The following is a 27,153-nucleotide window of genomic DNA, read 5'->3' as shown; positions in this document are numbered from 1 at the left end:
CCGACCAGACGACGAATCGGCTCAGACGCGCCACCAAGTGATGACAATATGCAATAAAGGCCAATAAAACGCGTAAGCGGATAACAGAGCGACAAAGAGCCAAACAGTGTCTTCACAATGGCAGTGGGCTAAAATGTCATTGGCTTTACCTTACCGCAAGTATCGTCAGACGATTTATCCAAGCCAGCTTTTGAATTTGACCAATGACGCTACCGAAGTAAATAGTTGATGATGTCGATAGCACGCGTACTAGAGACGAACGCATTAGACTGTCTATGCTGCCCCACTTTTGTTTCGTGGCTTTCTCATAAATATCTTATAATGGAGGCTGGAGGTCCCCGCTCTGCCAGTCAAGTGAGCGAACGGTGTTTGCTGTCGCTGTAGAAGTCATTCGTTATTATTACTGCTGTTGTTTGTTGTCCAAGCAAGCTTCTGTACCTGTCGACTCTTCATGGTCTACGTAATATCCTTTACGCTCTTGCACGTATACACAAACTAAAAAACCCATGACTGAGCCATCTGGTTTGAACCTGAGTTAATCAACGACCCAGTCCCTGGAATTCACTAGCGTCGAGCAGCAACAATGAAATCTAAATATACTGTTTGCGATTACGTGTACGACGTAGAATAGGATATTAATCACACGCGCGCACGTCTCTAGCTGAACGTCGATCTAAGAAGGCACGGAAAACACGCCAGCTTCTGTGCTTCCGAGCCGGCCGAGCAGATACAGTGATGCTAACTACGCTATCGATTCTGGTGTTATATTTGTCTGAGTGTTTGTGTGCACGCTTGCAATTTTGCAACTATCGTGTCTCAATCTTTGTTATTTACTTTTCGACCATTGGCGCGAGCGATGACGCAGGCCCAGTGGCTGATAAAATAGCAAAACCTAAGACGAGTCCGTAGCCTATACCAAATGGATTGCTTCTTTGATTTTGTCGAAATGAGCCCATGAAGCCCAGGCATCAGCGACAAAAACCCACATCAAACGGTTTTGACCTTCATATTATATAACGCTACTGTAATAATGATAATAATAATAGGAAGAAGACTATTATCCTGGTTATTTAGCAGTATTGATGCATAGAATAAACGCAGTCTAGAAGACGAAGTTTAACAGGTGATACAGAATTCGATTTCTAACACTAATTTAATGTCGTAGCAAAAGCTAGCTAAATAAAGCTGACTGAAAAATATTGGCCCATATTAAATGCCACTCAGATACTTAACGATCGAGTATATCTATGAACAGGTCTTATCAAAAAGGCAGTACGCCTTTTTATCGACATACAATCCGAAGGACGCAAAAAGGCTAACTAATGGCTCATACCGAAGTCCGCTTTCCGGCCCTAACTTAAAAGTCTGTATCAAATACACTTGAAATGATGACGATACGATGAGAAGAATCATTTTAACCACAGTACCAATTTATGTGAGTTATTACCTTCCTCTTCGGTGTTCAGGTCCCCTCAAGTAAATTCCCGCAGCGCTAGCAACGGGGATTTCTGTTGCGACAGGAGAAGGTCAGGCAATGCAAGAACGTCAGCCCATCTATGGTATAGAATGTGCGTTTTGCGTCTAGATAAAACTGGTCATAGACGATACGTTAGTTTCGGCGTGATCGGTTTTGTAAATTTTTACTTTTACTGTTTAACGCTGTAGGCAGCCATCTACTTGACTCCACCGAAATCTGGTCAATACACATCAGTTATACGTACACACAAAACTATTGGACAGTGAAAATAAAGTTTAAGTATGCTGAAAGATCCTGACACGTATTCCATCTCTATTATGATTATTGTTTTTGGCATCATTCAGATGCTCGAAGATGCAGGTAGATCTTGCGTAACATATCTCAATTAGCGACTCTGTAATGTGGAACTTATAGTTATGCTACCATTGCGCAACGGCATCTAAAAGCAATCCGAAAAATGAATTACAGACCGGTTCTACTAGTTAAAAGGTCAATGTAAGCAAAAATGTTCCTATATGATAGATGTATCCAAAGCTGTCATGTTGGCGGAATGCTAGAATATTATGGTAGAGACGTGAAAGATCTTCGTTCGATCATTCACAACGACATAACATATTGCAAAAAGATGCATACCCTAGCTGGGAATTGCGTCACAGCGAGCCTAGAGAAGGATGAAATCCGTGTCTCTGACATTTTGCAGGGTGGTGACCTCGCACTTTGCTTTAGATTCAGCGGTGGTAATTTCTTAGACCTCCAGGTGGAGGTCCATCACCGAATTTTTCTGAGTGTCCTTCACTTAATCCAATTAATTAGAATAGTCGTCGATAGCCATGCAACGATCATAACGGTTTCATGATACAAATATTTAAACCAGTGAAACCAGCCAAAAGCATAGCTAAAACACTTCAACATGCGAATACAATTTATGTGTAGCACAAGCACGTTATGATCATCGTCTTCGTTCATTTTTCGTTGTACGAAACCTTAATCATGTAAATATTCCTTTTTACATAATATAACGATACGGACTGGTTTATATACGGTATTACTTATACTTTATCTTTCACATGACATCGAAAAAAACTTGAACGACGGGTCAATTCAAGTAAACTGCAGTATAACAGCGCTCCTAATAATCATCGGTAATTTTTACATCCCGAACTGGACGAACCGTGCACAGATAGTTTGTCCGCCTCGCACGTTCGCATTCATATTTCCGAGTGTTCTCTAAGGATCCGTCCTTTCATAGGACCAGCCTGTCCCAAAAAGCAATTAGTTCGGGAATTCAGCAGCTAGACAAGTTATACGTTCATTTTCTGCGCATAACAGAGAATCGTACATCACAGCCTTTAAGGAGACCCAGATTCAACGAGCCTTACATCCACTTCAAACTATTATCCACGATTCACTTCACTAACGGCACTTGGCTTGTGAGAGGTGCCGTTACCACCATAACCGACCAGATCAGAAGTCCGCAACGTAGCAGTTTCTGTCGAAGAACTCATTCAGGATTATTTCGGACAACCACGCAACGGCGACCTATTCGTCTGTAGCCGTTGTCACAACTACAGCTACAAAGCCGATATAAGCTTATCCATTGCAGTGTCGTCTGGTATTGCTCACAGCAGAAGTATTAGGTTGCTTCACGTCGTAGACGGATGATAGTATGAGGCCAGTGCACCGTTGCCGTGCAGCAGTCGTTCGGGTGGTGTTCAGAAAGAGGCGATTGGTGAGGGCACCAAGGACATCAAGACTGAAGGGAAAGGCGAGTTGGAGCGCCAGGCAGACAATTCCAGCCAGCCGACGTGCGCCACGCATCGTGAGCGCCACCGTCGAAGCTGGCACCGAGCTATACCATGCGGTGAACACCAGCGTCGCGCGAGCTGCTATTGCCGGGCTCGTTGCTATATTGCTTCAACTAGTGCTCGTGGGGCGCAGAGTTGGTGGTGTCCCTAGCACCGAATAAAGATAGCGGACGCTGAACCAGCAGCAATAATAGTAAAACGATGGTTGAGTAAAGAGCCGCGTTAGCCACAAAAATAGTCCAAACATCAAGACAAAAGATAAGAATATCGACAGCTATGGCCACAGCCACAATAGAACAGTACGTATTCATGCTACTAGTACATGTACCTTATCGATAACGTTGCAAGCACGGTATCGATTCGCATCTATTCTGCAGTGGTAAATGTAGGATCTTTGCGGTGACGCAACCAACGTCAAGTCGCTCGGTAGCCTGGCAGAAAACAGAATACTGTATAGAGCCAGAGAACAAAAACGGTCAGGGATCCGTTCAGTCCTTGCAAACAGCAAATATCTGAGCCGCTTGCACGGTCATATTATAGTTAATATGTGGGGTCGTAAGCGACATTGCAGAGGCATGCACTTAATTGTTATAGTAATGGTGGCAGCGTGTAAAACAGACGTCAGAGTATCAAATCAGTTCAAGATGCAGGCGACCATTACGTGCTGAAGATAACTACTCTGTTACTTTCGTAATATATTCTAACGTGTCGATATGTGAAAAGTGTAATTTGCGAAAAGACAGCGTCCTCTCAGAATATCTAAAAGATATAACACTATAGAACTAGAACGCACCAAACGGTGCAAGATGATATACACTAACGCAAACTGTGACGGAAGCGGTGACTTCTGAATATATAGGCTAGTTTACCTGAGATCAGGCAGTGTACGTTTGCAATGTTTCCCATGCAGACTGGGCAAATGGGCCTAAAATAAAATAATGGATAAAAAAAATTTAAAGCTTTATTGTGATGCGCAACGGAGCCATTTGTATGATAAAATACAAGAAAAAACTGTGAACCCTACGTTAATTGATTGGAAATATTTTTTGTTCGATCTCACATAAACAAATTGGCTGACACAGATATTTTACGTTCTACTACTGTAATTTTTGACTAGTTTTCAATAAGATAAGGTTCGGTCGGTATTTGAAAATGGGTGGTATTGACGTGAGGTCATGAAGTCTCTGTACTGCTAGTTATAGATCATTGTCCTTCGTGCTTTTCGGCCATTACTGAAGCCGTTATGCATTGTTTCAGATGGCTGGCTCTCAGAACGAACCGAAGTGCGTTTACGTTTGTCAGATCATCGGCTGTAAGTTATATCAACTCCAGTTTATAGTTTCTGCGTTTGTAATTTCCATTTTTGACACATCAATGAACGATCGTGAACCGGTGATGAAAAAAGCTCTAAAAAATTAACATGTGCCACTGAAAAACAGACGTAATCTACCGACGATTCTATGCGCTGCCGATTATGGGCCATGCAGATTTACCATCAAAACATTGACTTCTATATGCCACCAAAGCGAATGAATCAGTTCGGCGGATAGCCTCATCAATAAGCCCATACCCTTAAAAGGGAAGCACAGGCGGTTGCAATCTAGCTTTAGAGCAACGGATATATTGTTTAAGAGGTTCGCCGCGGTAGAATTGTAGTCGATTTAGTACTTCTCAAAATCCCGTTCTCTCTCTCTCTGTATATATAACACTACTAGTCTTTGTTGATAAAGCAAAATGTTTATGTTGAATCGTGTATTCTGCTCGACGTCCATAGTTTCGCATTAACACAAAAGGTTTGTTTGCGCGCCATAATTAGCAGACGACCCTGATCAGCCAGGTGTAAAGAAAAAATATAGGAACGTCTTTGTTTTTTTTTTGTGAGCTTGAATATAATGTTAAGTAATGACGTAGGACATGGTTAGAGTCATTTTTGCGTAAGTCTTATTATCGTTCCAGTCGCCGTTTGAGATTTTTTCAGGGTGAAAGTTTACAATTATTAAATAGGACAAGTCCCAAAGAAGGTGCTACCTAGTTCCAAGCCGCGGTATCAACTTGAAGCCGTTCCTGTTATAACCTCTCCTAATTTGCTCCACCGCCGTAGCATGAAAATACTATAATTTCATAAGAAATCATAAGAAAAAACCTGTTTAGAAAGTGTGCGAAACATGATTTTATTCAGATGCTAGATTCCTAGAATTACCACGGCAAAATTTCCGAAAAATTGCTTTTAATGCCTAGATAATTACATAGAGAGTACTAAATAATTATCTGTCTTGAATTCAACGACCTTTATACCAAATATCATTTTAAACAGGACTGTGCCGGACTGTTCTTAGATTACACCTGCCTCTATAAGGGCAGCCTTTCTTGGCATTAGCCTAGGCCACTTCGAACCTTAAAAATACATGGGCATCCTACCACCCTCAACAGATTATTAATTTTGTCATTTTTTTTTTTATAGCGGAAGTTCGGTAAGTTGAAGTGTTTACTGTTTTGCAGCCGAGTTATTTTCCAAATTGACTACAAAAATTCAGGCCTTCGCCGTTATGCAAGTAGTAAAGCTTTTGTGATGGCACTAACTTTGAATTGACTTCGTGGCTCATTTAACAAATGAAGATCTATCTACCCATACGCAACAGCTCTGTGTAGTAAGCGGTCCCAATGCAGGAGTTAATTAAATAGAATTAACAAAGACCAGGGCACATGAAATCTGCGGTGCCTATGTGTATCGTGCATGCGCAAAGTTATATTTGGAATATGGGACGGTGCTTTGTAACAAGCTAACGCATACTAACTGACACAACACAACGCAACGTTATTTGTGATAAGAAAAACTTTTAAATAGATCCAAGCTAATTATTAGAATGTCTCTATTTTCCGGTTTGTGCGACCCTCTTGTCTAACTATATGCTGCATCTCACACAGCCTTAGGAAAGAAGAACTAATATATATATTTGGCCAAATTTTTTGCTGAAAACGATCAGTGGCTAAAAAGCAAGAAGAATTGTATTAGTATTTGCCGAAGGCTCTTCTATTCATGAAGTTCTCGTACGCGGCATAAGACCGAATTTTGAATCGCTTGAATAGTGGCACATTTGCGGAGTGTATTTTAATCTAGAAGTAAGCAGAAGCAGTAATAACCCTTTTTCAAAACCGAACTTGACAGGTGGTAGAAACGTCAGGGTTATGCATGATTCTGGTGAAAATAATTATTTACGGTAAACTGATCGATGGTCACTGTTATTTCTTTCGAAAGCAACCAAGTGTCAACAACAACGACATGTGATATAGTGGCTACGATACTTCAATTTTACCTCACGTATATCCACATACATATACATATTCCTGATAAGCTGAGGCTATTAAGCTTACGAAGCTTCGAATTACTTTGTAGAATCGACGGCACCCTTATCGCCATCTAGCTTCATAAATGCTCAAAATATGATGACCACGTAACTTGATTTCACTCTGGTCCGTAAAGTTCATAAGTCGTAATGCAATAAGCCATTATGCGAGTCTGAAGAAACTAAACTTATGTTTGAAAATGTAACCCAGCTACTTCATATAGCTGAAATTTGTTCAAAAAAAAAATCCAGCAACCCTAAATTTGTACGACTATGACATATGAAACAGTAATACAAGGTGGACACCTTTGTCAGCTGGCATCGATCTATTGGTCGCGGCAGCTATTCCGCGAATCTGGGTAAAGTCTTTGGAAGTCAGGCTTGAAACAGTGAACAAATTCACACTAGCTCGTATTGCTGACATTTAACTTTCAATCTAACAAAAGAATGGAATTATGTAAAGTAAAAGATTATTGAAACCTTCAACTTCTACACATTGAAAATGCTTCAATAAATTCTCACCATTCCCGAGCATAGCTCTAGTAACATGTGTATATTTTACAATATATGAAACCATTATCCGATTAAGTGGATGATTTAGCTTAGAATAGGTAGTCATAAGTATTGCCGCTACCGATTGCGTCTGCTTACACCGGATGCGTATACGATTTTAGCGCGATAGTATCCTATATAGACAGACTGTGACCGACAATTGCCGGTGGCAGCACTTATGGCTTCAACAGGGCAGACGTTGAGTTTAAACAAAGCAGACAGAAAGATACAAACAGGCTCTATCTGTCCTAGCATATATTCCGTCCCCACAACACTGGCACCCCCCAAAAATAGAAATTGCTCCTATGCCAAATGGAATAATGTGACACGAACAGAGAACGGTAAGTGCGCTTTTGCAGTTGAGGACCGTTGGAAACGAAACTAGTAAGTAGTCTTCGCAACGCTTTTCGAGGTCTTTCCGTAATCATCACGTTATTACGGCAATGTGTTTCTGAAAAACAGCATCTATTAACGCCTTATTAATAGCATACCAATTTTGGCAAGTACATGTCTAGCGGGTGCCGGCGTAGCAATGGTCCAAGGCGAGGCAGGGTCGGAATTACAAGCTTGCAAATTATCTTATCGGCAAAGTGGGCGGGTGCTAAAAAATGAACGCAGGTCTGTTTTGGGAAACTTATAATAAGCGACATACAAAAAAAATTAGCTGCGCTCGAGTGTAACCGGAAGAAAGTAATAGCTTTGAAAGAAAATAAACAAAATAAAAGTTGACTTCTTCAGCAACTAATATTATAGATAAAAAGTTTCGCTTCAAATAGGGTATCCTGATTTGCGATTTCAATGGTCTGTATGTCCGTGGTATATGGAGCGTTTCGTTGCACGGTACTTACTAACCACATTTCTAACAGTTGTAAGCTTAGCTTAGCGACTTGATATAGTAGGCATCGAGTAATCTACCATATTTAGTGTTCTAGAGTTATCATCTGTAAAAGTCAGCTGAAGGACCTATTATTCTAGGTAAAGGCGGGGTGAAATATGCCTAACACAGTGAATGTTGGCAAACTAGCTCATGATTAAAGCTGATTGACATTGTTTAGACTGCATGGACTGCAAAACCCTAATCATCGACTCGAGCACAGGTGTCTTACCTTAATTGACTGCTAAAGCTCAACATCTAGGAAAAGATGAGACTACCTTCTAGAAAAGTTCGTAGCAAACGGTTGTTATGAGCAGCAAAATTACGCGACACGCAGGCCTTCATCTTATTAATAAAATCGGTTTGGCTCTCTTTGTGCTGCATTCGGTGATAAAAATAAGTGGAATCCAGGTGAATCTCACGCGCAAACGGTCTATACAGAAGTGTCTCATTGAGGCGCTTCGGGAAAACAATTTATTTATCCCGGAAGCGATGTTAAAAAAAATATTCTGTTTTTATATTTAGCATTTTTGTTATCACAATACGACGCTATAGTTGGTAAGAAGTTCCAGCCTAAACAGAGAACAGATACAAATATTCGTTTTACTAATAACAAAAGCATCCATCATGTAAGTTCTAAATGAAATAATTATGACTGAAGTGATATCAAGAAGTTCTTCTTAACCACTTTCCCTTTGAATTATTTTGCTAGGTACGATCATTAATAATTAATTATCTACGGTATTCCTGTAGTAAAAAACAAGAGCAGATATTGTATAGGATAACATTTACAAGTAGCATCGTCCGTTCTTTATACTACATACTCCGTCCAGTCCGGAAATTTATAGACCTATATAGTCAGGATAAATGATTAATGAATTCAGGATTAAGGAAAATCATCTATCTTAAATGCGTTATTCTTATTCAGGCCCATCATGATTCAACTTCGTTTCCTCCACAACATAACTGATACACAGTCTGCACAAAGTGCATTGCAGGTGACCCTGCCAGCTTGTCTTTTGATAACTAAGGACATTTTAGTATGTCAGTTGCTGTTAGTCACTCTTAGCTTTAGCCGGAACTCTGCGACAGTGAGAAAAATATCAGGACACGCTTTTTTCTTATGTCCACATGTGACTGAACGGTTTTCCATACAAATCTCAGGCCCTTCTGATATTTTACCTATCAACTTAGTGGAGAGCTAGCAAAACACATTTTGGGTGTTTCTAGTTTACGATTCGATAGATTAAGTGTATATCTTTCCTATTAATTCAAGTGGACCACAGGCTTTCACGATCAATATTCCATTTTTTCTTGTCATGTTCGCAACTGGAACAGGATAGAGTTTATGAAGCCATTTAATAAGATTTGAAGATGAAACTGATTCCAAAGAAGGCCAAAGCTTTTTTTGGAAAAATTTTGTCTTTAAGATGTTTTTGGGTCCACCTTTCTCATAAAGCAAATGCTTTGCTATCCTTCGTAAGATTAAACAACTTCAGTACGACAAACCATGCATGACCTAATTGGGTTCTGTTAGGCCATCTGCTGTTGTTGAAGGATTGTAGAAGCGTATGACTCGTCACAACCAACGTAATGTCTTAGAGACTTAGGAGCGACATTTTATCCACGCGTAAATTTCAAGTACCAAATGAAAAAAAGACGACCGAACAAATATTAAAATATAGCTCAAACGATTTGTCGTAAAACTGATTTTTGGGTATATATATATCAAAGCTTACTGCTGTTCTACGTTGAGTGTACCATACTACTGACTGCTTAACCAGGACAAGTTAAATGCGAAGTAATCAACTCGTTCGATAAATTTCAGGTAAATTGTGTAACTTTTAGCTGTTATTTGATGTCAGGGCAATCCAGTTTGCTGTTCTTTATTGTATGGGTCGATACCTGTTGTTTGACTTCGACTGCCCTCCAATATCGCCGAAATAACCTGAGTTAAAGGTAAATTACTAAAAATAAATATGTTACGGGGATTGACCTCTTGCAACGAACACAATTTTTGCTCATAAAAACGCAATCAGTTTTGAGAAGAAAACTGAGTCACCACCAACGATTGGTTTCTTAAGCCCCGACTATTCGTCACCTGAACAAGGCAAATCGAACATCGTATTAGTCCTTCCGCAGGACAGCCGATTGGATTTTGAATTGGAATAAGGATCTCGCAGTCGTACTTATCTTGATCATATAGCCGCAATCGACCCGTTTTTTTACTAACGAAATTCTATGCAGGCCAAACAGAATTGTGTGTACCTGATTATCTACTGCTACTAAACATAGTGAGAAACTGGTCACAGATGCGTGCGAAGTCGCAATAGTAAACCGCTTTAGCTAGAATAGGAGTCGACATGCACAACAGCGCGCCCTACGACCTTTTCATGTAAAATGCATATACAAATATATTGCGCTAACCATGGCCTTATCCTGTGAGCCCATAGGAATATGACGTTTCAAGTTCGAGTCTATCTAAATCGACAGGCATACGAAACCTATGCAGGTGTTTTCACAGTCATTCCGTAGTTGTTAACAAATAGTTATTTCTATAGAATGGAGATTCCGTCGTGCTTTTGACGTTCTCGTCATCTCATTTTACAGATAGATCTGTTTCCACTCGCGTGAAATCAATGTAGAAACGTTATAAAGATATATATTTATGAGATGCAAGACGATAATAACATAATTTACATGAGGATACAGATCAAATGTTGTAACACAAGGAAACGTATTAGACAGCTCTTGGGACTCTTAGGACCAAGGTGCCGTGAAGTGAAGATCCTGTGTAAAAGTGTAAAAAAAAATGAAAAAGTGTCCCCATATTAACATGTAAGCGTTAGAAAAGCATGCTATTGGCAACTCAGGCCGAAAACTAATCTAATGTGTAGGGAAGGTGTAGTTGAAACAGTGGCTTTCCAACTGAACATGTGTTTTGATGAAAACCCCTAGAAGTTTCAGCAGCCACAGGCAAACCTAATTGTTGCTAGCTTGCACACTGTTGACTTACCTACCCTATTTTGTTCACTTAAACAGGCCTATATTTGTCCTGCTTTAATGCCTTAGCCACTGACGGACAGAGAGAAACCTCTGTCGTCGACATCACCTCGTCCCCGGAAACAAAATTGCAGAAAATGCCACACGTCTCATAGATGTGATCGTTACTTTTATTAATAGCTATACGGCTTTCGCATGTAATTGATTTCTGGTATATCAGTAGAGCATTGGTTTTTCTTCGTTTCGACTTTCTGCCGATCCGTACGTTCCGCCAAACTAGAAACCGCCAGTAACAACCGTCCCGATCGTTACAAATGCTCAAGAAATATTTGCGCCCTTCAACACACACAAACGGAGGGCGATGTCACCAGGTCAGTCAAGGGGAGCAGCAACATAGCGTGGACATTTTGGCTTCTTTTTGAAAAGCGAGAGTGAAGCTCCGAGTTCTGTAACCGTGACGCGATAATCTGAAGATTAGAGAAATCGACGCCGATATCGATCTGATAACGTGTGATCGAGTTCATCCTTTGAAACATGTTTTCCTTTTCGTCTTTATTCAGGCTACCAACGCGTGGCAATATATTTTAGTGCTAGACAGGGTCACGGCTGACTTGGAATGATATTGATAGATAACTTGCACGAATATGCATGTTGAGCGTCGAGGCACGTCTGAGTGAATAACGTTCTCTTCGAAGAGAAAACTCTTAGCCTATACATTCCTTCGTCACAAGATAGTCGAATAGATTTTTTAAATATAAAAAAAAATCGGAAATTAGTCGTTAAGGAAAATGGGGACAAGCACGAATCTGCCGGCGTGCAGAACGAAGGCGAAAAAGGTGGAAGTTACGCACGCTCTACTTGCTATTGATTGTATGATAATGATCAATGTCACTGCCAATAGTGAGCCGTTAACTTGTGCTGTGCCTGAAAGACTTTGCGCTTCTTTCCTAGGGGCCTGTCAGCGGATCGGATGTAAATTTGTTTACACTAAATACTTTGTTCAGCGCGGTGGCTGCCATAAGATCTAGCAATCATAATATGGCAGTTAGAAATCGTGTTGATGACAAGTGATCTTAGGATACTTGACATTATACTCAACATCTGTTCGAAATTCACCTCAGAGTAGTCTGTCTCTAGGGGTGTTACTAACATGTATCCGAAGTAGTCCATCGTACGCAAACCTTACAGATCTACCTATCAGAGATGCCTAATAGCTGTAGGCAGAACACTTATCTGCGTTAATTCAGAACATTATCTGCTAAATCGGCTGAGCGATATAAAGCAAAACGTAACTGCAACGAACCGAGATGGCCGGCCACACGGAGGGCTGAACCTCGACGAGATAACGGTCGGCGACCTGGAGTTGGTATTAGCATTGAAAGAGGCCTCTAACTTCAACTGTTCCCTCAAGCCTAGAGGTATACAAAGCTGAAACTGCACATTTGCATAATGAAAGCGAGATTGGCGCGTTATTTCAAAAAAGTGGCGAGTATATACACACACACGTTAGATTAATTATGTTCCTGAGCAGTTGGAGCGTCCAAGATTTTGGTGGACAGACATAATTTGTGTGAATTTGACTGTCGGGTAATGATTTAATGGGCTGGCTTTCGTTGACCGAGATTTTTGAGCACGATCTTGTTTGCGTCGGCTAACCTACCCGTAAAATGAGATGCTTCTAATGGCTCGCTTTATAGTGACTTTGGCTACGGCTACGATGGCATCGCCGATTAATACTATTACCACCAGTCTAGCAAGATGGGCTGGCCGCTGCAGATGAATCATATTCTTTTCGCTGATATCATGCGTTCTAATTTCAAGGTAAGTGCTACCCAAATGACATATGTTTAAAAAAAAAATAGTATTAAGATGAAACCGTGTTAGGCGACATTCTCCCACCCTAACGGTAGACGTCTCCGCACGTTTTACTTCGGTGACAATGTAATCTTTCTAAATCATATTGGGACACTTTATGAAAAGTTAACCGTTCACAAATCTGCGGCTGTTTGGAATATCAACTCTATACAAGCGTCCTGATTAGACCAGTCAAAAACACACGCAATATACATGTCAGTGCTTCACCCAACAGCAGTATTTAAGCAACGACAATTTATAGAACAATATATAGTTGATAGATAATGTTTATATTAATAATTATCGTAGAAGAATATTAGAGAGCAGGGAATTCGACATCGGACTGATTCGCGTGCATAGAATATGTAGTGAGGTACCAGGTGGTTCCTCATGGCCGATGACGATTCGTTGAGAAAAGCGAGGTGAAAAGCTTCATTACGCATTTTTATTTGCTCGATTGCTCTGACTGCTACTGCTGCTGTTATGATGACGACGACGACGACGACGACGACAACAACGGCAACCGCATCCGAAATGCCGAAAAATTATGAACGAAGACGAAGTACGCAAGCGAAGTCCACTCCCCTTTAGAGCAACAGAAGACGAACTTTCGACAAGCGATAAACGACAAGAAATGTGGCCATAAATTAAAAGCTCAATGACTCTTAGCTACGCCATCACGTCCACCATCATGGGTCGTCTGCAACCCGTCAATGTTCATTAACAATAATAAAAGGTGTTGGTGCTAAAAGGTCTCAGCGCTAGTGATATTGTTATTATAAACAGGTGTTAAGGATCATCGGTTTACTAGTCACTATTGCTCGCACGGAAAGGTCATTGAGAATGTCTCCGATTGAAAACTTTCTGTGGCCGAAACTGGACGAGCTTAACTTGGATAATAAGCTAGTTGCACCACGGCGACCGTTCGGAACGCTGAAGTTACTTAAAGGCAAGCTTAATAAAGGTATAACTTTTCGTGGAATGTCCGAGTTATGACCGTGCTGTCAGTGCGACTAAACACCATTAGATTATATTTATAAAATTAGGCCATCCACAATTATGCAGCTAAAAGGGTGTGTCTGGCATGAAATGTGGCTGAATACGCCTAACGATCGTGTGAAGCTGTGTGATTTATCTTCGTTTTATAAACAAAAATATAGTAATTTAATCCTGAGACGGTAATCTAAGCTACGTACTATTTAAACCGTAACAGCAAGCATTGCCAGGGTTCTATCAATTCAGTCAATGCACTTTTTTGATGGGCTAGTGATGTATATGACAATTCGAAATTCAACATGGAAACGGGAACGGGAACGGGTGAGTTAATTACGATATACGGGATATATATGTTCAAAGAACGATGATGATTAGAGTGCACATAATATTAATAATATCTATTATGAATTATAGGATTAAGTAATTACTGATTACCTGTATTTGCGTATAACTCTTTTCTAAAATAGTTAACACGAATATATTAGCGGGAAGAAGAAAGGTTGGTTAGTAATTTTTTTGCTCATCGCCGCAAAGAGGGTTCCGTAAAAACTATCAATAGTCAGCGAGGACAATGGGGTAATGTGTGGAGCAGAGCTAGATAATTACTTATATTGGTGATCCTGATCTTTCTTATATGTACACGTGTTTTATTAAGCTCAAAGACGAATGTGTGTGATCACCTTCAGATAAAATCGTAGTTGTTTTACTAAATCTATATTTCGTATTGTTACGGTAATCCCGTTTATATATTCTCTCATAATCACGGGCTTAATTCAATTAGCGATAATCCGAACGGTTCTAGAGATGGTATTACACAATAGTTTCCCGAATTTTAGAAAATCTTCGGTTCAGCGTTGAATTCAATCTGTATGCAGTTTTTTCTCCATTTTGAGACGGACTATCATGGTCATAACTTTCTATTGGGAAATGAAAAGCTCCACGTGAAAATGATCACGCTTATGATAATCCGCTCGCAGAAACAGGGATTATCTCCAGGGAATGCCTGTCAATTATGGAAAGAGTTACGCGCGCTACAAATTAAATCAGTGAGTGTTAAATGGTGTCTAGTGGATCATAAAGTTATGATTATATAATCCTGACGCTGGGATTGATATTAAGGTGATGAATAGTGTCTAGACCATGTAGAATTATTCGGCAAGTAGAGCGTACGATTCTGCTTACCTATGAACTGTGCAAGGCTAGCGGTGCTTGCATTATATATGTAATGTCGATAGAAAGTTCCTTCCTTTGTTGTCTTTGCCTCGAAACGGGTCGAGAACAATGTTGCCAAATGCCGTGTATATAAAGTAACATGAAAAAGTTGAATTTGTCACTTCGAAAAGTTCAATAGCCATTCAAAGAGGGCTTCTATTCAGGAGGTGATGAGTTACGTTGTTGGAAATTACCTACATCTAATGGAAAAGATCCGCCAGCTTAAAAAATCGGTGCCTCATTAAAGAACCAATGGGCGCAAGAGGTGTTTTTGTCGGCTTGTGATATTCTCTGGTGTCAGCTCCAGTGGGACTCTTTGAACCGAACAACGAGCGACAAAAGATACGACCGTCAACTAAGGCAAGACAACTGTACAAGAAAAGGCAAGCCGACGGCCGAACGCGAAGAAAGTGTTAATTAGGTGCCTGGTAAATCGATCCACCTGACGGCCAGTTCTTCACCACAGAAGGTAAAGTCACAGACGCCAAAATCTAGTAGGCCCAGGGCTTTTCGTCTGGTCAGTGGTGGAGATACCCACTTGCCCATATGAACCGTGTATAACTTATTGAACTATGCATAAAAAAATGTATGGAAAAAACCTATCAATATTTCGTTATTAAATGTTATCCATATCCTCGTCAAACATACGTGTGGCTAAGCAGATTTCCCTATGTCTACCCAAAAAAGTTCACTAGACCATCGTTGAACACCTGCTATTTTTGATATTTCCGTTCTCAAGCTGAGTAAGAGCATATTTTTATTGCTCTCGTTGAACGCTCGTTGAGTACTATCCATCGCGATACTAATAATGGGTTTAAAAACGAATTAGTTTACCTTATTTATTGCAAAGCAAGGCTGAGAGATTATATCACATACCAATATCAAGATCGATATTATCTAAAATACGTTACGATACTGTATATATATGTATGTATGTATATATATCTATATATATATATACGGGCCACTGGTTTGATCATTTGTGTTCGTCTTACAGTCCGTCTTCCGTTTTGCCAAAAACGACTCCCCAATATATTATTCTTGCCCATTCTTTGCCATGATTTGGACACGGCCGAATTTTAGTTTTCCCCACTGACCAAACAGCATAGCATAGCGTAGCGTAGCGTTGTTCTTGATTGCGGGTTAGGCTAGCTTTTCGGCGAAAAGTGTCTTTCGATGAAGTTCATTGAGATAGTCTATTGAAGTTGAGTGCATGCGGTTGTGCAGCAGAACGTCCTTTTGTAAATAATACGCCAAAAAACAAAAAAGGCCGGACTCTTATAGTGAAAATGATGTGTTTCATTGCATATTGAAAAGTTGCTGAGACAATTTCGAAGTTAGACCGGCTCCACAAACACTTATTAGTTGCTGATTCTGCTAAATTAGCTTTCCGCTCCGAGACCGGTGGTGACCACCGAGATTAACGAGCTTTGATTATCTTAGATGCGTTGATACGTAGAACTTTCCTTTCGAGATGACCATCTCTTCATAGCGTTTTGCTAGTACTTGATCACACCCTAGTATTATTTTAGTGAGGCTCCCGCGCTGCGCGGTAACACACACAAGAATCACAATGTGACGCCATGCACAACCAGGCAAGATTCGCCGAAACGTTCTATTTTACGCCGTGAACTCGATTCGCATACCTGTCTGCCTGACTGCCTATCTTGTATCTCAAGCCTTGAAGAGTCCAGTAACAGGCAGTTTAGTGAGACTGGACGGATTGTTTTGTACTTTAAGATATGCTAAATGTTGTTAAACACCTACAAGCGTATGCCCAATCGGTAGTTATACTTCCGTGCCATTTCTCTTTTATTCGAGACGTGTGGGTAGCTATTAAGGAGAACAGTCTTTGGTAGGTGATCATTTGTTACAAGGGGAATAAATCTATTACTCTTAGCTATTTAACGGCTTGCTAGAACCTATGGAATAACTGCCGCTATGCGATACACTCGATGTAAGAAGCAGCTCAGATAAGATCAACGCTACGAGTTCGATAATTTCGTCCTAGTAAATCGCTAACGCGCCATGCAAGCTCTATGGCCGACACAATTAAATAACTTCTGAGTACTTGACTGATAAAAATTTCTACAGCGTTTTGAAGATTTGACTTTTACAACAACAAAACTCTGTTAATTACATTACACGCTTCGAAATTATGATCCAAAAATGGGCTATGGGAACCCACTCAAGCAAACGGCCCGTAGATTAACGAAAACCGAGGTGGCGCGAGGTGGTCGAATGGTCACGCCGCGGCATTATTGGGTAAAAAAAAAAAGGGAAAGCGAAAAGAAAGATTAGGTCGTCGCGTAGCTGAAATAGTGATAACGCATTGAGCTCTTATGAAGAGCTGCGTCGCACGTAAAACGCAATTTAGTTTTTGTTTGAAAAACTACGCGACTGAATCGACTTTGGGGGTTCGGATGCATGAAAAAAGCGGTGACCAACGAAGTCGATAACGTTCACGACAAATGTACGCAATGACGTTACGAGTTATGGCTATCATCCAGTCTAGCTACACATATCTATAGTTTTTATCTTCTATAATGTATTTATCGCCTATGTTTCCGTTCACAAATTCATTTGTATATCGGCATGACTGCGGCACCGCGAACGTTTACGGACGCTAACCAGTACGGAACAACAGGTCAGCATCTTTTTGGTCGGGGTTGAACTCTTTGATAGGGAATATTTAGCTATACGGTCCCCCAGCTAGGTCACCAGTCTCGAACCACCACGCGATTCACTCACATTTATAAACAATGTACATGCAACACGTCGTTTACAATCACCTTATTAAATTCAGTCTACACGAGACGATTTCGGCCATCCGCGAATAGATAAAAATTATTGAAAATGCGAAGTGTCTCGATTTATTTCCTTGATGAGTTTCGACTTTGGCCATTCTCGGGCGCTCTGATGGGCTTTGTTTATTGAAAATTCGGCCTGCGTTTGATGGCTAATTTTTTACTCTTTTTTTTTTTTTTTTCTGGTCAAGCTCGACAGAGAGGCAGCAGATTATTTACGGTTTGCCTTATATTTATAGGCTGGTGTAATGGACGATCACGCTGGTAAAATTGATAGAAGTCACCCTTACACAATCAGACATCATTGTTTAAAACATTTGTAAAATCGACACATCCAGGGATTCTCTACACAATTGTCACTAAGTACTTATCGTAGCCAATTTTTATTGATATGAAACGTTCCGTACATTGTCCGCTAAGCTTTCCATTATCAACGATTCGTTCAATTGCCATTCAGATGAATATCCTTGATGATTCCTTATAGACGCAAGAGCAAACGCTTTGTATGGAGGTCAATACACGCATTATCGTATAAACCAACTTGAATAGTCGTGGACAACCTCCCAGTGTAGTAGACCCAGATAGAGTGTACAAACAAATAAATCGCAATTTGCTCTAACTGGGTGGCAGAATTTAATCATCGATCATGAACGAAAATAACTTTCAACGAACTAAACCAGTAGATCCTCGTTTAGTCATCTAGGCCTAATTCTAACGAACAGTGAGCTGAACGATTTCCGGTGTTTTTTTGTTCAAGTTCACAAAAAATGTAAAACGTACTAGTGCTGACCTCTGGGGCAAAATTAAAAATCCTATTTTTCGGTAGGCGGCATACAGTAGAGGTATGTAACACCTATGAGAAAGGCGTCCTTCGTTTCGACCCCCCGCTCCACCTCCGCTTCTCTATTTTTGCTTTTATAGCTGTCTTTATACTGATTTGTTTGTTAACAATGACGATATCACCTTTCGTCTTACTATTACGTTCAGCACGCGCAAAAGAGATAAATTACATAAAGAAGCAGCAGCAGCAGTAGCAGTAAAGAACTGTAAAATTTCTGAGCAAAAACAGCGACGCAGATGGAATATTATGAACGAAAATTTTTTCTGTGTAATGAAGCGCTCTAAAAATGAGCCAATGAAACCGAATGTTTTTTTTTTTTCATAGAACACATTCCGAATCGAAGACAACGAAAAAATATGTTTACTTCATTGTTTGTCCACCTAGCTCCATGACTTTATTGGTTTAGGACAGACGTTTTGAGATTCAGCGGATCCAGAATACGTGCAGAGTCCTGTTTGTATTATCAGTTTACGGTCAAGTTCGTCCTGATTTACATCGTCGGGAATCGTTCGGACTAGTCGGAAGTCTCCAGACGGCATTAATGGCTAAATTCGTGTAAAAAATTCACATCGACATCGGAGACGCACTGTGGCAGCATCAAGATTATGAACCGAAAATTAATGCATCGTAAAGTATTCCAAAGCTACAGTTTTTTTGGTATCTGTGGCAATGTGGCATTTTTCTGCAATGTCCAGGACATCGTTTTCTCCAAAAGTTACCTCTGTGTGCAGATCCCCATTAACCCATTTCAGGGCTTTTGTTTCGACTGAGGCAACGCAGATCTGATTTTTCAAAATACTTTAAACATCTAACAGCCTCTTGCTTTCAAGGGCTGACAATCATAAATACCCAAAAAAAGTCACAGGATAAAAAATGTTTTAGAATAAATCTCCCAGAATAAGACAACTCCGTGCACTGACTGAATTAGCGTGCCTTTGCTATCTGAGCTTTATCCCCATTTTTCCTTGTTTTTTTTTCTTATTTGAATCAAGGTACAATGCAGGGGATTTTGTAAATTGCCATCGTAGCCCAGAGCGATATATTTACGATCTATCTCAAAGCCATACACCTATTTCCAGATTGAGTTTGGCTGTGTTAAGGAATCTTTACATATTGATTCAAATGTATAAGCTACGTTGTGTTGATGTGTCTATGGGGTTTATTGACTGTGTGTAATAAAATTTTTTTTTTTTTTTTTTTTTGCTGTTTCGTACCATGAGCGAATACGACCCAACGAGTGCATGCAATTTAACGTATCAACAAGTCATAGAAAACCGCGTTGTTATTCTAGCAAAGTACGCAAAGCCAGTGACTTATGTTCCTCACTCGAAGGCCAACATAGAGAATTACAGATATATTTCCCTATGTAGCGTGGCTGCCAAGTGTTTATTGCAAAAGTATTCCTTACGTAAAATTGTTAGTAATGTATCAATATTTGCATAATTATTGCAGTTAAACTGCTATCGTCCCTGGACGCTTTCGCGCACGTTATGCCAGCGAAGATTTAGTGTGGTAATACGCGAGACGTTTGTCTTCAGAAAAAAATCTTTCCACTTGTGTCATTGAACGGGCTGTTATTTTTTCGGCATCGTATGATTTCATCGTAAACGTGATTCTACCTTTAGACAATAGAAAAGGCGCGATACAGCTCTAGTGATTAATTTGCCCCATTGTGTACGTTCTATGTTAAGGATGTCTAGCTACTAGTCCTGTCATCGATACGACATCGTGTATGTCAATGGAGAAGGCCTTTTCATCCTAAGGAAGGAAGGGAGGAAGGAAAGTGTAAACAAATGGGAATAGCCAAGGCGGAAAGGAGATATACACAAGGTCACTCAAAGATGTATTTATATACATATATATTAGCAGGTCATAAGTTTCTGGTTCTTTTTTCTTTTCAGGTATGGGACCTAAAAATTAACGTTTAAACGGAGAAGGTATATTTTAAGATGCTAGTGGAAGTCTGGACGTATAATGAAAAGACAAAGACAATACTATAAAAAAAATTTCAAATAAATCTACCTATGTGAATTAAAATTGTTAAAGAAATTGATAGCGTTGTTCAGGACGTCCAACGACAGGGTTCCGGAAGAGCAAAAACATCGCAGGAAGCGTCACCAGCCAGAGTATTGGAAGATGATGGCAAAACGAACATCTAGCTCATTTTTTTGTGGGGATACCTTAAAGATGAAGCCTACGCGGGAAAACTGAATGATTAGAAAGTTGTAATTGAGCAAAGATGCGCCGCGGTACCAAATGAACTTTTATTGAGATCTCTAAATAAATACCCCGCTATTTTCAGTAGTGTATTAACTAGAACTTTGAGCATCTGTAGTAGCAGGAAAGATTAGACATTTTATATTATATTGTTTTTCGTGCCCTATAATCATGCGTTTTTAATGGTAATGTTTAATATATATCGAGGGACAGGCGCAACTATATGAAACGGGAGCCCCATGTTCCATTCCATTGTTTTCCAGCAAGGAAACGTTGGTTTCCATTGGATTGTAAAGCATCAAACCTTCAAATTTTTCCATTTATACACTGCTTAAAGCTTTGGCAAAATTTCAGGTCACTGTATTATTGTTTTGATCCCACTTCTAAGGGATAGTTAAGTATTTTTCTGCATTTTACCGAACTTTTATTAAACGATAAACAAACAAACTACCCAGCCCGTTTCTCTAGCGCATTTTGTTCTTTCCGACAGCTACTTTTTTTAAAAGCAAATCATCTTCTATAAGAGTTTTACGTTTTACTCCCGCTTTAAGAACCATGTGGGTTAGGGTGAAGTAGGACTATATGGGTTAATATATTTCGAGCATATATTTACTGAATGTTTTAATGCTAATTTCATAGGAAAGCTAAATAATCCTAGAAAACGATTCATCCTAGTAGCAATGCGTATATACGTGTATTTAATTTAAGGTACCGTATTTTCGCCCCCTTTTGGTACCACATGTCGTCGTGATTAATCATGTGTCAAAGAAAGACATCTTAATGACTGGATTGGCACAAGGGATTGTTCGGACAATACAATGTTATCGACCGATATTTGTACTACGTCGCTGGTAATCGTAGACCCGAATTTGTTATGAACGATATTGGGTCAAGTTGCTTTTAGAGAATAGATGTCACTGTCCCTTCTAACTTCTTCAACCCACTGATGGGCTAGTAGCGCACAGTGCACAAAAACTTAAGATGAATGAATATTGTATATGGATTATAGTCTTCTAATAATAACACGTGACTGTAAAGCATCGTCTTTTCGAGCACAATTAGAGGCATTTCCGGGAAGAGACCCATATTCCGTTTAGCTTTGTTGAATAGCTAGCTTCCTCGCGCGAAATCATTTGTGGCCTATATAGCCTCACTCTCTTGGCCCATATGCGCCAGAAATACGTACATTCAAATTATTTGTCTCGTAAATGAATGAGTCATTTACATACAGTGACACCTATTTTTTTGAGAGAGAAAGTGCACGTAGCTTAATGTGAAGATGCACAGATTTTTACCGATTAATGAAGACCACTCAAATGAAGCTGCCAAGGAATTGGCGATTTTGGTACATTTTTACTACAAAGAGTTTACTAACCATTTTCGAAATGGTTCCAAGAAAGATCGGCTGTGTAGCCACGTTGGTCAGAAACTATGGCAGCTTACCCTGCATGTTAACACTGTGTGGGTGCCTGAAATAACGTGATGGTACGCCATTATTAACTGAAGTAGTTTCGTCGTCTTAATAGAAGCGCCAAACAATATTTACTAAATACGACAGCTTGCAGTTGGAATATGTTATATGCTTCGCTCATACGATGAGCCAACGTAGCCACCTCAAAAAAATTGCTAAAGAAAACGTCGGTTTTTAGATAGATTTTTAATCTATTCGTTTAACGACTGATGGTTAAACCCACTTATTGTAGATCATATATATATATTGGGTATTAGTAAATGTCTGAATAACACACTTGGACATTGTTGGACTACCTGACTAAAAAAGCAACAATGTATGGAGGCACTTCACACATGAAGGCAAGTGTACGCACGATCCCTTGATCTAGCTTGTCATAATGCAGCGTCCCTATGCAACTTCCATAACCATTCGCCTCGGTTTTGGCCGAACAGAACGCTTGTAGCTAGACGGGACCGCTATAGTGGCAGGTAGAAAGCATGCGTTTTTCCCGAATCAAGATAATTAGCGATGCCGATCAATTCCGAAATGGCGTGGATGTTGTAGGTGCCTGTTGACACCTGCGCCAAATATAAGTAGTTGGCTGTAAGTAGAAGTTGAGCTATGTAACTGACGTACATATGATAACTAGACAATTCCAATGTCAACTAAGGTAGACGAAACAAAATGTGGTACCCGTTTGATGGCTGAGAACAGACACGTATCGTTACTAGTTGATGGATTAGATTCGTCTCCTTCACACTTAATAGTATGATATATTTACACAAGAGAGAAACCAAAATACTCAGTAAGCTCATGGATACACGTCTGGATAATTTCACAAACCCGAAATCTACTGACAATAGTCAATATAGATATATACAGTAGAAGTTAGACTAAGCGAATTAAAGGCCTCGATAGCTAGTCCAAATTTACTTTTGGCAGGAACCCTCATTTGGCAGTAGCTTTTTGTCGAATAGAATAACCTTTTCCTTTTTTTGTAATTGGGGTTCAGACTGCAGAAAGATTGATTTCTTTTCAACCAGGGGCCCATATAAGTATATCAGGCTCGACGTTATTCTGCTCCGCCCGCAGATATTTCGCTCGCAGTTTACGAAGCCGCCCTTCGAGTAACCGCTTAAAATAGTTCCATGCTTCTACCGAAGGCAACGAGCTTCAAAACAGACCAAATGACAAGTTCGAAAAAATCAGAATCTCAGCCGCTTCTTACCGTGTCCAATTTTAGCAGTAGCACAATTCTTACGGTGAGCCCGTGCTATTGATGATTCGAGGAGAAAGCTTCTAAATTCGATGTTCTGAGAAGTAAAGCGTTATACGTATTAGTTCTTCGATGGACAACGGGTCGCATGCAGTGCATAGGCGTCCTAGCACCTTCCCTGGAGGTGGCATCAATCTTGGCCAGAATTTTGCCCCGTTTGATCAGACTGAATTATAATGCATTTGCCTCTTCCGTTATCGAATCTTATCATTCATCTCTAGGCCAGAATTGTCGCTAGGAGAGCCGGCTCAACTTTCGGTTTCAGCCAGCAAAAATGGACATTTTATGATGAATATAAAAAAAAAACAACTTTCTCGGGAAGTAAATGATGTTCCACCGAGACCATAAACTAGTTAAGCTAACCTAAATATTGTTATACTAGTTCCTCCAGATGATCAAGAAGAAAGGGTACCTGTCTGACAAGAAGGTAGTGCCGATTAATTTCGACAGGCACAGCATAGCACAACCAGTAATATATATCTCATTCATAAAATCTCCTATGAGTATAGGCCACAGTGTGAACCGATGTTGTTCTTACTAAAATTGACAAAAAAAGATTTAATGAGCAGTCGTGTGAGCACCACGACACATATTTACAAGTTGGATGAAGCTTCTGCGAAATATTACCGAACGAGGTGCTTACTCATCAGTGGTGTTCGTAACATTGTTTTGTTCAATGAAAAAATACAATCACACAACTTTTGTAAAATGTAAGTTAACATAGAAAAGGGTTTAAAATGGCAAGCAATAATTGCACTACGTAGGAACCAGCGATAGGCTTTTCAGAATTACTCTAGCGAAGCGATAGAGAGAACAATGACAATATTTGAAGGTTAGTAACGTAAAGCAGACGTCTTGTTTGACCCAGAGACGGTTTAGTTTCATGAAGCTATTTTATAATAGCAGTAGTAGTATCATCGTAGTTGTACAGCGGCTGAACCTAGGTATAGGTTAGGTGACCTCGCTTCAAGATGTAGTGTAAGCACAAACATTTTCACTCTTAGAAATAATCGTTGGAAGCAAGTGCCGGACTTCAAATTTGTTTTTATTTATTAGCTTCGTAGCCAACGTTGTCAATAACCGCGAAGATAAACCGCTTCGTTCACCCGAGTATGATTTGCCCTATGAAGGTCAGACCCGTACGTGTGTTAATATTCAGCCATAGGCTACGTATTACGTGACATACAACGATTATCATTGGGTCATGATAGGCTTCGGCACGTATACGTGTTCGCATATAAACAACACAGTTTGCACAAATGCATACCTGTACATCTGTCGTTATGTGTATCTATTCGATACGCATAGGGTAAGAAATTATATTGGTGGTGTCGTGTTAAGTCGTACTACGTTCCCAGCTAGTTGCCTGTTACGGAATAAAAATTTGCACAAACACAAAATTGCGGAGGATGCCTTCTTCACAATGGAGCCTATCGACGTGTACTATTGATGGCCCCATATTGCTGCAGTCGGCCCATCGGCCTTTGTACGTATGGTGCATGGCTACAATGTTCAGGAACAAGACAATTCCGTCCTAACCCGCTAGAACATCTCCGCTATCCTTACCCGTTATACAATTGCCCCTGCGTTCGCACGCCGATTCAATAAGGGATTCTTCCTCATCGAGCGCCCACGATCTGGGTTACGTTATCCGATTATCGGCGGCTACAGACGTATACAACACGCATTCAAACCATCGAGACGCCAAGGAAGGTACTACTAGATATAGCCTGCTGTTCTTGAAGCAGCAGAAGATGCTACTGCAACAAGTACCAATCGTTGACCACAAATTTCGCATTGCCAAGCACTGCCGTCATCACCTTTGACCTTTCGCTCGGTAAACTATACACGTAGGATACGTGGGCAGACGCAGTGGAATATTAATATGGCCGAGGTCCCGAGTAGGCGAGGAACAGATCTTTCTGTTTGTGTATGATCGCTTTGGTGGACGAGGAGACGTCGAAAGGCGTAAAAGATCAGACAAAGTGTAACTCATTGGAGCCGAATAAGATTGTCGATAAACATCGACAGTGTCCTGAGTATTTGCTGCGATTACACGTTCCACAAAGTCCTACGCGTGGACAAGTGTCAAAGATGAGGAACTTGTTTCTTCCACGTCACGAGAAGGCTTGTACAAAGTAGTTGAGTTTACTATTACTACTGTCTTTCAACCTGTTATTGCCGCACGTCCAACTACAGCGCCATTAGCATTACTATTGTACAATTGTTCTACAAGATATGGCTGCCATGCGATAAACACGTTACGTATACGGTTACGCCAAAGCCGGTATACCTTGTTATTGAAAATAAAAATAACAATGCAGGTATAGTATTTTTTTGACTGACCATGTCAACGCCTATAGCTGTACATTTTAGATTAATAAAATGTGTATTCGAAGTGTACTGGCGCTGGTTGAAACACTCAACAACTTACATGGCTTCCGTATAAAATTGTAATCTTATCACACATTGTTTTTTCAAAATTATGCAATAACTACGTAGCTAAAATCTAAATCTAAAAAAATCAATTAATGCTTCTGCCGTTGGACCTTATTTCAAACGGCTAATTCTCTAAAGCGAAGTGTCCCTAAACCCTCGTCAATATATGCCATATGCCTGTTCTCCGCTAGCGTTGGTTAACTGTACGAAATACATACTAGTTCTAGTAATTTTTTCGGTAATCTTCTAACTTATCATTATTCTATTTGACTGATCTTCCACTCTATAATTGAGTCAGGAAAGAACGGTAGCGGCACGACAGGCAATAGTGAAACAACAATCTTTTCCCATCTGTAAGAGACTACAAAGCTAAACATCATAGCTAGCTGGACGGCTGTCCAGCTATCTCTGAACAACTACGCATAGCGATATGACTGATACAGAGGCCAAACGGTTCTCCTAACAGTGCCCTCGTCGATGCTGTCTTAGCTTATTCAACGGCAGCAGTTCTAGGCGCACTGTGAAATACTTAATTATCAGAGATTAGCGTGGGGTATTCTCTGCAGAAAAACGTTTTCTGTCCACCCACTGTTCGCATAAGATTGCCAACACAGAACGAATTCAAGGTAAGGGAAGTCGAAACACGGCTGCATTACGTAAAAACTCCTTTGGGCTGTTCTTTACCAGACTATAACCAACAAGGATGGTCGTGCGTAGGAAGCTGGTAGAATCGAAAGGACTATATATCTAACTATATTATGATACGCAATTGTGGCAAGGTTTTAGATCTTTCTAATAGAAACCGATAAGAACTCGTCCGATTGTGGCGCAAAAAGCATTTGACATGAGTCTTGTGTAACTAGGTATCTGTAACGTTAGCGAGTCGTCTCAGCTGAGAGATCGTGTTGTGTATATATTACTGTCTCAATGTCAAGCGTTTCGAGCAACCCACATAGCGGTAGTCAGCAGAACGACAACATTAAGTTAAAGGGAATTAAATAAT

General features: G+C 40.2%; 1 protein-coding gene and 1 long non-coding RNA gene across 3 annotated transcripts in view; one reads left to right on the top strand and one right to left on the bottom strand.

Moving 5' to 3' along the window:
• Nucleotides 1–27,153, bottom strand: part of LOC111263138 (E3 ubiquitin-protein ligase AMFR) — a 62,727-nt gene that overhangs the window by 23,411 nt on the left and 12,163 nt on the right. The window contains exon 1 of one of the 2 annotated variants that reach the window (XM_022837987.2): nt 2,111–3,232. The exons of the other annotated variant lie outside the window; for it this stretch is intronic. Coding sequence (XP_022693722.1) covers nt 2,111–2,170 — 60 coding nt within the window. The 5' untranslated portion in view covers nt 2,171–3,232. Of the gene's footprint in view, nt 1–2,110; nt 3,233–27,153 lie in introns of those variants that run through there. 2 annotated transcript variants of the gene reach the window in all.
• LOC111263140 (uncharacterized) lies at nt 12,466–21,084 on the top strand. Its single transcript, XR_002682054.2, has 4 exons — nt 12,466–12,876; nt 13,467–13,873; nt 15,282–15,586; nt 20,667–21,084. It is a non-coding gene; the product is annotated as an uncharacterized LOC111263140 (long non-coding RNA).

The sequence above is a fragment of the Varroa jacobsoni genome, unplaced genomic scaffold (assembly GCF_002532875.2).
Source record: "Varroa jacobsoni isolate VJ856 unplaced genomic scaffold, vjacob_1.0 scaffold_738, whole genome shotgun sequence".
In the NCBI taxonomy this organism is placed as follows: Eukaryota; Metazoa; Arthropoda; class Arachnida; order Mesostigmata; family Varroidae; genus Varroa; species Varroa jacobsoni.
Note: the sequence above shows the minus strand (reverse complement) of the source record. Positions and strands in the feature narration are given on the sequence as shown.